Raw genomic sequence first — 11,181 nt, 5'->3', positions numbered from 1 at the left:
TTTTTTTTTGTATTTTTTTAGTAGAGACGAGGTTTCACCGTGTTAGCCAGGATGGTCTTGATCTCCTGACCTCGTGATCCGCCCGTCTCAGCCTCCCAAAGTGGTGGGATTACAGGCTTGAGCCACCACGCCCGGGCAGCCTGGAGTATTTTCTACACCTCTTACTCCCACCCATGGGCTAGTCTTGGACCCTAGTGTCTTAGAAGCAAGTTTCCTCTCTGGGTCCCTAGGGTACAAGTTGGGGGCTGTGTCACTTTATGGTCTGCTGGAGTGTGGTGGCAAGCAGGGGTGAAGAACTGGGAGAGGGCTGGGTGGGGGCAGGAGGGCCCTGACTTTCGTGGGCTACCTGTGACCTGGGGCACCAGCCCTGACTCGGGGGTTCCTGGGCCCTCAGGAGAACTTGCCGGGCTGGAACTACACCTTCTGGCAGTGGTTTGACGGGGTGATGGAGGTGTTGAAGAAGCACCACAAGCCCCACTGGAATGATGGGTAAGGAACGGGGGCCACAGGGTCAGTGGGCACAGAGGGACTGTGGCTGTGGCCCAGTGGTGACGCTCAATGCTCCATGCACCCAGGGCCATCCTAGGTTTTGTGAATAAGCAACAGGCCCACGACCTGCTCATCAACAAGCCCGATGGGACCTTCTTGTTGCGCTTTAGTGACTCAGAAATTGGGGGTATCACCATTGCCTGGAAGTTTGACTCCCGTGAGTGCCCGCTTTGCCCACACTCCAGCCCCAAGGCCCAGTCTCCTGTTCCCTTGCCCCCTCCCCCCGGCCTCCGCATCGGGCTTGTGTCCTTAGAAGGTACCCAGTGGGAAGCTTAGTATGAGAGGGCTGTGGCTTGGAAATTCCCTTTCTATTCTGGAGAACCTGAAGTCCCCAGCCCCATAGACTCCAGGACGGTTGGGCGAGTTCTCCTGCAGTTTCAGCTCTCCCCGCTCTGCCACGACCCAGCCTTGTTGGTATCTGCTCATCTGGTTTGCTGAGTAGAACATCCTGCATCGGCTTTCTTCCCTACAGGCTGGGGTTGCAGCGCAAGCCTCGTATATAAAAGCCCATATTTCTCTTGCAAGCCTGCCTTAAAGCCCCACAACCTTGGTCCTCCCTCCTGCTGCTGGTGGATTATGGGAATGAGGTTGTTCTTTTCACAGCGGAACGCAACCTGTGGAACCTGAAACCATTCACCACACGGGACTTCTCCATCAGGTCCCTGGCTGACCGGCTGGGGGACCTGAGCTATCTCATCTATGTGTTTCCTGACCGCCCCAAGGATGAGGTCTTCTCCAAGTACTACACTCCAGTGCTGGGTGGGTACTGCCCCAGGACCCTGCCGGCTGACTCCCCCGGGCTCTTCCCCAGCCCGTAGACAAAGCCTTGGGCTGCGCCGTGGGGACTCCCCAGGAGGAGCCCAGGGGCCATGACCCCTGTGGGTTTTGGCCCATGGGGTGACGGAGAGGACTTCAGGGCTCACAAATGAGAGGGAACGACAAACCTGTCCCAGCTCTCTTCTCTGCAAAGTGAAAGCTGCATGGATTCTCACTTCTGCACCCTCGGAGGAAGGGGTGGCAGTGCTGTAGGGAGTGGCCGGGATCATTCGAGCCCACAGATAGTGCTCTGCTCCCCACCTCACCAGCTGCTGTCTCCACACCCTGCTCACAAACCTTCCCCCGAGTGGAGTGCAGGCAGCAAAAGGGAGAAGTCTTTTTTCTTCCAGCTGCCCCAAATCCATTGGTTGGGTTTGCTTGTTCATTCTCTTTCTTTGACGGGTGAGGGCAGGGAGAGGGAAAGCAAATGGCCAGAAAAGGAACCAGGAGAAGGGATGGGATTAAAGCCAGGGGTCTCAGTGACCCTCAGGCAGGATTCATCAGCTGGTGTTTACTGGGGGCCCTTGGGAACGCTCATCCCAGCTGAGACCACAAGGTGATGTGGGCAGGAGGGAGACTGCATGGGGCATGGACTTCTACCCCACTTGGGAGTTCCCAGAGACTTTGGTTCTCACTGCGGTTCTCCCCTTGGCAGCTAAAGCCGTTGATGGATACGTGAAGCCACAGATCAAGCAAGTGGTCCCTGAGTAAGTGGCCAGGTGGCTCTGGTCCTCCTCCTGCCTCTTTCCTCCTTCCCCAGACCCTGCCTCCTGCCTCCCACCCTGATCCTGGGCCCAGCTTTCTGCTCCCCCAGGAAACCTGTCTCAGCCCTGGGGAGGGACCTGGGCTTGGTCACGCTGTGCCAGTACCCGAGTGCCCACTCCTGTAGCCGGAGCTCCAGGGCCAAGTGGGCACTTTGTCCTTCTACACCCCGAGAAAGACAAACATGCCCCTCGGTCCCCTCCCCGTCAGCTGCCCCGGCCTCCCTGGCGGCTGAAGCTGTTCTCTTCCTTCTGCAGGTTTGTGAACGCATCTGCAGATGCCGGGAGCGGCAGCGCCACGTACATGGACCAGGCCCCCTCCCCAGCTGTGTGCCCCCAGGCTCACTATAACATGTACCCACAGAAGTAGGTGGCGTTCTCATGGGGGTCCGCAGGGGAAGAACTGGGGGCTTGGCCCCAGGCTGGACCCCTGGAGGGCTGGTGGGCAAAGGAATCCAGAGCTCTGGTTAAGCCCTGGTCCAGGAGGAGTGAGATCAGCCAGGAAGACGGAGCATTTTGAAGCTAAACATAGCAGGGTCCAGTCCTCACTCTAGTACCAACTGTGCAATCTTGGGAAAATGATTGAGCCTCTCTGAAGCTCAAGTTTCCTTACGTGTAAAACGGAGGCAAGAATGCTTGCCTCATGAGAACGGGAGGAGCATTAAAATGAGACACTGTGGGGAAGCATTTCCACAGGGAGGGGCTTGGAAGGGCTTGATACAGGGTAGCTATGAATGGGGTGGTTGTTCTTAAGAGTCTGGTGGGAACAAGGTAGAGAATTAATTCCCTTCCTCACTGTGGATGGCCAGGGCTGGATGTCTGGGAGGTACCACCTTCCAGTGGGACCACTGAAGATCGCAGGTTCCAATCCGGAGTCCACCACCTCCCAGCCAGGTGGCCCAGAGCAAGCTTCCTGACATGGCCCTGTTTCCTCGTCTATAAAACGGGGTCAATACCCACTCTCCAGGTGGCTGTAAACATTGGAGTCATGTGCTCAGTAGGCTCAGCCGTTCTAGGTGCTCAGTGAAAAGGCTCAGCCGTTCTAGGTGCTCAGTGAAAAGGCTCAGCCGTTCTAGGTGCTCAGTGAACAGGGCGGTGCCTACCACGAAGCTGAGCATAATTGCAGGTGGGCGGAGCCCACTGTGTTAGTCACCTGGTTTTACAGATGAGGACAGGGAGAGGGGAAATGAATTCCCTAAGATTATTCAGTGAGTTAGCAAGAGATGGGAATAGAGTGGGGGTCTGCAGAAGCCAGTGGGCTGCTACCCAGCTCAGGGTGGGGTGAGGGCATCCAGCCAGAACTGGTCCTGTTCTCATGAGACGAGTTTGAGTGGAGAGCAGGCTGGAGGCTGTCCCCAGGGAGCCTGAGGCTGTGAGAAATGCCAGCTCCCTCTGACATCCCCCTCTCTTTACCAGCCCTGACCCTGTCCTTGACCAGGATGGAGAATTCGACCTGGATGAGACCATGGATGTGGCCAGGCACGTGGAGGAACTCTTACGCCGACCGATGGACAGTCTTGACTCCCGCCTCTCGCCCCCTGCCGGTCTTTTCACCTCTGCCAGAGGCTCCCTCTCATGAATGTTTGAATCCCACGCTTCTCTTTGGAAACAATATTCAATGTGAAGCGTTCGTGTTGTGAGCTTAGTATGGCTGTGTACACCGACACCTTTGCAGGCATGCATGTGCGTGTGTGTGTCCTTGTGCATGAGCTACGTCTGCCTCCTCTGTGCAGTCCTGGGATGTGGCTGCAGCAGTGGTGGCCTCTTTTCAGATCATGGCATCCAAGAGCGCGCCGAGTCCGTCTCTGTCGTGGTAGACACTGAGCCTCTGTCACTGCAGGCACTCAGTGCAGTCAAACCTATTCCTTCTGTGCCCTTCATCTGCTCAGCAGCTATTTGAATGAGATGATTCAGAAGGGGAGGGGAGATGGGTAACGTTTCTAAGCTGAAGTTTCACTCCGGAGCGAGAAGCTTTGCCCTCCTAACACAGAGTGTGTGTGTGCGTGCGTGTGCGTGTCTATGTAAATGCATCTGTCCTCATGTGTTGATGTAACCGATTCATCTCAGGAGGGAGGCTGGGGTTCATTTTTGAGTAGTATTTTATACTTTAGTAAATGTGGACTCCAGACTCTCTGTGAACCCTCGGAGAGCGCGTCTGGGCCTGGCCACGTCCTTAGCACAGCAGGGCCGCTGGTTTGAGTGAGGGTTTCTGAGCTGCTCTGAATTAGTCCTTGCTTGGCTGCTTGGCCTTGGGCTTCATTCAAGTCTATGATGCTGTTGCCCACGTTCCGCGGGATATATATTCTCTCCCCTCCTTGAGGCCCCAGCCTTCTTACCTTGCCTCTCTGTTCGTAACCTTGTCTATGAAGAGGAAGAAAAGATTGGGTCTAGGATATGGTGGGTGGACAGGGGCCCCGGGACTTGGAGGGTTGGTCCTCTTGCCTCCTGGAAAAAAAAAAAAACTGCAGTGAAAGACAAGCTGCAAATAGCCATGTGCTGCGTGTCTGTGGAATCTGGAGTGAGGGGTAAAAGCTGATTTGGTTTGACTCCGCTGGGAGGTGGGGCCAGGAGCAGGCCTTGCGATGTTGCGTAACTGGCTGTGATCTAGGAAGGCCTTGCTCCCAACCACACACGCGCCTCCCTCTGAGGCTGTAGGACTCGCAGTCAGGGGCAGCTGACCATGGAAGATTGGGAGCCCAAGGTTTAAACTTCTCTAAAGGGAGGTGGGGATGAGAAGAGGGATTCTTTTGTACTTTGTACAAAGACTACACATTTGTGTAAACAGTGTTTTGGAATAAAATATTTTTTTCATAAATTTGCTGCTATGGCTCCTGGTTGGGGTGTTGGTGGCCTCCCTGGGTGATGGGAACCCCTGGAGCTGGGTTCTGTTCCTTCCCCCATGCATGCCTGACGCTGTCATTTTTAGTCTTAAATTTTAACTCTGCCCGCTTTGCTGTGGTTTTCAGGGTGCTGGCCACCCCTGGAATACTGTCAATGCTTCTCAGAGGGGTAAGGGGCCAGTTTAAGGGGCACAGATTCCCTAAAATGCAGGGGACTCGAGGTTTGGGGAAAAGATGGAGATGGGCACGGGTGGGCAGAACTCTGACCCAGGCCTCTCCTTAGCAGCTGCTGCTCCCAGCAGCCTCGAAGCTGGCGGCTGAGGGCCCGGGGCCAAGATACTTCTCAACCCTCCAGGCCAGGGGCAGTCCCAGAGCCACAACGTCCCATCCTCCTCCTTCCCAGAGACCAGCAGGTGGCACCACGCGGCTGCGCTGTTTTCAGCTGGCTGCCGGCAACTGTGTGAGGCGGGGGTGCAGGAGGGGGACTGGCTCGCCCCGGCTGGACCCCCGCGCCGCTGGCTGCGGCCAGTCTCTGCTGTCGGTGGGGCCCTTGGGCGCAGGAACACGCGCTCCCCGGGCGGGGCTGGGAGCCAGGTTTGCGGGCAGGTTCCTTCTGAGCTCAGAGCTCAAGTAAGGGAGGGGGGCGGCTCGTGGGCCCCAGGAGGGAGGCGCAGGGGGCCCAGAGCAGGGGGCAGGCGGGGGTGGGAGAAGAGAGGAGGGGAAGGGAAGGGCAGGTGCCACCGCCCCACCGGGCTAATCTGCTCCATCTCTGCAAGGGAAGGCGCTAGCTCCTAGCTCCCAGGCGCGTCTCCAGGGCGCTGGGGCATGTGTAGGGGTGGGGAGAAGCCCTGTGGGTGCCCGTGTAGCTGAGATCAGAGCGCCTTTCCCTGCATTATCACCGCTGGCTGCCTGGAGGCCCTGCAGCCACCACCGGGTGTCTGCCTGTTGTCCCCACTGGGTGAACTGAAGAAAAAGTGATAAAGGAGCCAACTGTGGAAGGAGGGGAAGCCTTGGTGCGGTGGGAGTATCTAACCTCCAACCCCGCTTAGGTGGCTTATCTGACTCCAGACAGGACGAGGCCGCTCTAGGGGGTAGGAGGGGGCCGGGGAGGGAGGCCTCCACTCTTACACCTTTCTGCCGTTGGACTATTGACCTCCTGCTCCTCCAGGCACCCCTTACCTCCGGGCTGGTGGCTAACATAAGGGGGTGGGGTGGGGGACTAAGGCAACCACCTCCTCTCAAGACCCTTTCCGGCCCCCATCCCAGGCCCCGCCTGTGTGTGAGGCCTCCTCAGAACTTAGGCAGGGGAAAAGGAAGCCTCCACCAGCCAGACAGAGCTGCCATGCTATCAGACGGTTCCTATATAACGTTTATTTCTGGAAGTTAAAGTAGATACAGCAATATACCAAAAAAAAAAAAAAAAAAAAAGACAAAAAACCCCACAATAATATAAATTTTTACACTATGAAGTACACATTGGAATTTGAATGCAGTGGCCAGGACAGCAGCTTATAAACCACCTTATAGGTAGGTAAGCAACCCACGGGATTCCCTCAGCTGGGCTGGGGACGGGCAGGGGGGCAATGGACAGGAAGCGGGCAGGGCCTGAGGACCCTGTTCTTTAAGGGGCCAGAACAAGGCTCAGCTCCTCTCAGAACTTTTGCTACAATCAGAGTTAAGACCAGATACACATGCTACCTAAGGCCATGAACTTGAGAATATCTGCTCCAGAGAAGCCCAAACCCTTTCCCGAGGTCCCTATGATTTAAACCCAATGGTAAGCCCAAGACTCACCTTCCTAAATATTCTCTCTGTTTATCAGTTAAGCTTATTATGTACTGAAGAGTGTTGCTGGAGAAGCGAGAGCTCCGCAAGACACATCAACTGTCTCCAGGCAGGAGGACTGGGGCGAACCCGGTTCATCTTAGAGAAGGTCCTCTCCCACTTAATTCAGAGACCAGCTAATTTGATCTAACAATCAGAATTCCACAGAAACTCTGATCAGCTGAGGCAAGGTGGTTTTGAGTCGCCAAATTCGGCCATGCCTCTGGGTCAGAGGCAGCCCACCCAGCACGTGCTAGGTGTTCCCATACGCACAGGAGAGGCAAGCTAGCTGGCCAAGGCGGGCAGACGGGGAGGCCCTCTACCTGTTCTGCCTCACCTGTGGGGCCCCAGCAGGGAGGAGTCACCAGCCTCAGAGGGAGGCCAGCTATAACCCTCATACGAGGGCAGACTCAAGTTTATCAGTAAGCCTTTGCCCTGCATGAACTGAATGAAGACGCCATTACAAATGCCGCTGGAAATCACCAAGAAACTGGGCTAAGAACCATATTCCCTGAGCTCAACCAGACACGTCGCTGGGGCCCCATAGTCTGCATCATATCCAACTGGTAACTTTCTCCCCCTCTTCTTCCATGAGGTCCTGAGACCAGGATTCCTAAAACAAATAGGACGAGGGACCTTCAGACATGGGAGGAGACATGCCACTAGCAGGGTCAGGGGAACTGGGGTCGGGAGGGCGGGGCAAGAAGGAAGCCCAAATCAGAAGTATCCCAGCCCTGATAAGGCACCCACAGAAACAACCTAGCTTCTGAAACAGCAGATCAAGTCCAGGGAGAAAGGGAGTCAAGGTTGTAAGCACCCTCTGCCCAGCCTTACCCACTAAAAGACCAATACATTACAAAGGAAAATAAAAGTCTACTTATAAAAAAAAGTCTAAAATGCTTAGATTCTCCTTAAACCTTCCTATTTCAACACCAAAGGCCAGGCTGCAGCTTCAGATGTCTTTTAAGGGTTTGACCTGAAGCCTGTTTCAGGGGTTATATAAATTATCAACCTGAAGGAAGCTGAATGCTTAAAGCACCAAGGAGGCTGTTAACTGAAGTTTCTTTTTCTTTTTCTTTTTTTTCGAGATGGAGTCTCACACTGTTGCCTGAGTTGGAGTGCAGTGGTGTGATTTTGGCTCACTGCAACCTCCGCCTCTTGGGTTCACGCCATTCTCCTGCCTCAGCCTCCCGAGTAGCTGGGACTACAGGCACCCGCCACCACGCCCGGCTAATTTTTTGTACTGTTAGTAGAGACGGGGTTTCACCGTGTTAGCCAGGACAGTCTTGATCTCCTAACCTCATGATCCACCCACCTCGGCCTCCCAAAGTGCTGGGATTACAGGCGTGAGTCCCTGCGGCTGGCTGCTGAAGTTTCTTAAATACAGAAAGGCTATGCTGAAACAGTGTTTTTTGCCCTTTAATTGTTCTTATTTCTTAATTTAAAAAGAAACCTAGGGCTTAGATAGTCCTATCTTCTATTTGGATGTCAGCAAGGTTAAAAAGTGCAATGCCAGGAGTATGTAGCTACAGGTGGCCTGTGGCATTTGTTTACAGAAACAGGCAGAAGGATGCCGCGGGCACCAGGAGGCACTTGTCTAAGAACAACAACAACAATAACAAAAAGCTGCTGAGAAAGGAGGGCAGGGGAACAAAACAACACAAGACATTTCCTTTTTCTCCCTCTAGCCACCCCCCGCCACATCCCCCGATCACGGGTCTCAGAGAACACATCCTTATTTGCATTCAGATAAAAGCAGATCACCCACATTCACTCATTTCTCTATTTTTAAAAGTGCCCAGATTGCTCAAAGATAGCAGAAGTAGGAGATTAAAAAAAATCTGGAACCACAAAGTTAGTAGTTTCAGATGATCTGGGGTTTGGCTGTGTGAGGGGTGGCGGAACACGGGTAGGCGCCTCAGTCGTATCTTTCTGCAGCTTCCGTTCTCAGCTCCTCACATGGGGGAGGTAGCACACTCCGAGGTCAGCTCCATGTCAAAGGTGAGGGACTCTGGAGGGACAGACAGGGAAAACTAGTTCAGTTGTCCACCCTCTGCAACTGGCAGGCCACGCCCCCAGCCCTTCAGAGGATAGGACCCAGGCTACAACTGCTATCCAATCTCCTGTCCCTTAGGGCCCAGGGATGGTCAGAAAAGCCAGATTTACTCTCCTCCCTAGAGGACCCTACCTCTGGAAGGGCCCGTTCTCCTTCCTCCCTTAACCAATTCCCAGATCTCCACGTTTACAGAAGATCTAAGGCTGTCCTTAGATCTTCTGCCCTTGATCTACTGTTTAATTCAGGAGCCCCGACACACACGTGGCCACCAAGCATTTGAGATTTGGTTTGTCCAAACTGGGCTGTGCTGTGGCTGTCAAAAGCCCACCGGATTTTAAAGACTTAGTATGAAAAAAAGAGTAAAAAAAAGGTCTCAACTTTTTCTTTTCTTTTAGTTTAATTTTGTTGTTTTGAAATGGAATCTCACTCTGTCACTTAGGCTGGAGTGCAGTGGCACGATCTCAGCTCACTGCAACCTCCACCTCCCAGGCTCAAGCAATCCTCCTACCTCAGCCTCCCGAGTAGCTGGGATTACAGGCATGCGCCACCACGTCCAGCTAATTTTTGTATTTTTAGTAGATATGGGGTTTCACCATGTTGGCCAGGCTAGTCTTGAACTCCTGACCTCAAGTCATCCACCCGCCTCAGCCGCCCAAAGTGCTGGGATTACAAGCGTGAGCCACCCACCCAGCCTCAACTTTTTCTGAAATGTTAAATTTTTTTTTTTTTTTGAGAGGGAGTCTCGCTGTCACCCAGGTTGGAGTGCAGTGGCGTGATATCAGCTCACTACAAGCTCTGCCTCCAGGGTTCACGCCATTCTCCTGCCTCAGCCTCCCGAGTAGCTGGCATTACAGGCGCCCGCGACCGCGCCTGGCTAATTTTTTGTATTTTTAGTAGAGACGGGGTTTCACCGTGGTCTCGATCTCCTGACCTCATGATCCGCCCGTCTCGGCCTCCCAAAGTGCTGGGATTACAGGCGTGAGCCACCAAGCCTGGCCTGAAATGTTAAATTGACAGTATGTTGGATTTACTGGGTTAAATAAAATATACTGTAAAAATTAACTTCGTCTATTTCCAGTGTGGCTGCTAGATTTATACCCGCACGTGGCATTCATACCATTTCTTTTGGAAAGCAATGCTCTAGAACCTCCTACCATTCCGAGTGACCAGCTCTCGGTGTGTACATGTGAGAGCATCATACAAAAGGGACCAACTTCCCTTACAGGGACAAAGTCTGTCAACCAAATACTCACCAAACTGCCCTCCTGCTGAGGGTTCAGCACCTTCACCATTATTTCCAAACTGCATCAATGAATCTAAAGTGCGGGGGGACATCGGCAGGTCAATGGTATTGCTGCAGGTCGTTCTGTAGGAAATGGGGGGCAGCAGGAGGGGAAACGGGGGGTTGACAAGACACAATGGAAAAAAAAAAAACAAAACACACACACACAAGCCATCAAACTCTGGTCTCCAACAGAAAAATAAAAGCTCAAGCTTTTTAAACACACAAGGTCACTGTGAGTACTAAACATAGCCCAGGGGCTTCCGACCCTCAGCAGATTAACTCTCACCCAGTGTCCTACTCCCAGGGATAACTGAGGATATTAGAAATGAAGGCAAAATTGGGAAAGGAAGCCACTTACGGTGTCACACAGATAAACTTGGTCTTCAGGTATGGGGCGGCGCCTGGGAAGAAGAAAACCAGTTTTCTTACTGACTGTGACTTCGCATTCAGTAAGCAGAGCCGGAGGAAGCCATCTGCCTCAGCTGGACTGATTTGAAACTCACTCCATCCTCATGCCAAGATTGTCTGGAAAGCTCCATCCGCCCCTCAGCGTTGCCCGCCCTCATCTATACTATTTGATGTCCTAGGCACTAGCAGCTTTGAACCTCAGTTCTTTGCACAAAGCTGTCCTGAGCTGCAGAGGCTTTTCAGCATAACCTTTTCCCACCTGAGCCTAGACTAATGCCAACCTTGTGTCCATTCTTTCCCTAGATTATGTAAAAGTTTAACAGCCTCCATGTAGTCTAAGGATTCTATTCTAGCCTGGTCATATCTCTTAGATAACTTCTCTGAATGCAGGAACCAAGCCTGCGTAGTCTTTGCATGGTGTACCAACACCACCGAGTCTTTAAAGAACATGGAGACTGCTAATGCTTGTGGTTCCAAAGCCAAACTATTCCCACCAGCACTAATCTGGCCTCTACCACATTTTTGGATGAGGGCATAAGTAACTTCCTAGTTGGATAAATACATCAATCAGGAAGCACCAAAGAGAATATGACTTTGTAGGGCAGTACAATTGCTTCAACTAGACCGGAGACCGGGGTCCAG

General features: G+C 53.2%; 2 protein-coding genes across 4 annotated transcripts in view; one reads left to right on the top strand and one right to left on the bottom strand.

Moving 5' to 3' along the window:
- The window catches only part of STAT5A (signal transducer and activator of transcription 5A), a 33,410-nt gene extending 28,469 nt beyond the window's left edge, over nucleotides 1-4,941 (top strand). For all 3 annotated transcript variants that reach the window (XM_011998814.1, XM_011998812.1, XM_011998813.1), the window contains 6 exons: nucleotides 395-489; nucleotides 576-706; nucleotides 1,153-1,308; nucleotides 2,021-2,072; nucleotides 2,385-2,492; nucleotides 3,543-4,941. In XM_011998814.1, coding sequence (XP_011854204.1) covers nucleotides 395-489; nucleotides 576-706; nucleotides 1,153-1,308; nucleotides 2,021-2,072; nucleotides 2,385-2,492; nucleotides 3,543-3,705 — 705 coding nt within the window. In that variant the 3' untranslated portion in view covers nucleotides 3,706-4,941. The remainder of the gene's footprint in view (nucleotides 1-394; nucleotides 490-575; nucleotides 707-1,152; nucleotides 1,309-2,020; nucleotides 2,073-2,384; nucleotides 2,493-3,542) is intronic.
- Nucleotides 4,942-6,317: 1,376 nt separating this feature from the next.
- STAT3 (signal transducer and activator of transcription 3 (acute-phase response factor)) overlaps nucleotides 6,318-11,181 on the bottom strand; it is a 115,593-nt gene continuing 110,729 nt past the window's right edge. Inside the window, exons 22-24 of the mRNA XM_011998811.1 lie at nucleotides 10,490-10,532; nucleotides 10,100-10,212; nucleotides 6,318-8,801 (exon numbers count right to left, since the gene is read on the bottom strand). Coding sequence (XP_011854201.1) covers nucleotides 8,746-8,801; nucleotides 10,100-10,212; nucleotides 10,490-10,532 — 212 coding nt within the window. The 3' untranslated portion in view covers nucleotides 6,318-8,745. The remainder of the gene's footprint in view (nucleotides 8,802-10,099; nucleotides 10,213-10,489; nucleotides 10,533-11,181) is intronic.

Source organism: Mandrillus leucophaeus, unplaced genomic scaffold (genome assembly GCF_000951045.1).
Source record: "Mandrillus leucophaeus isolate KB7577 unplaced genomic scaffold, Mleu.le_1.0 Scaffold58, whole genome shotgun sequence".
NCBI classification, from domain to species: Eukaryota; Metazoa; Chordata; class Mammalia; order Primates; family Cercopithecidae; genus Mandrillus; species Mandrillus leucophaeus.
Note: the sequence above shows the minus strand (reverse complement) of the source record. Positions and strands in the feature narration are given on the sequence as shown.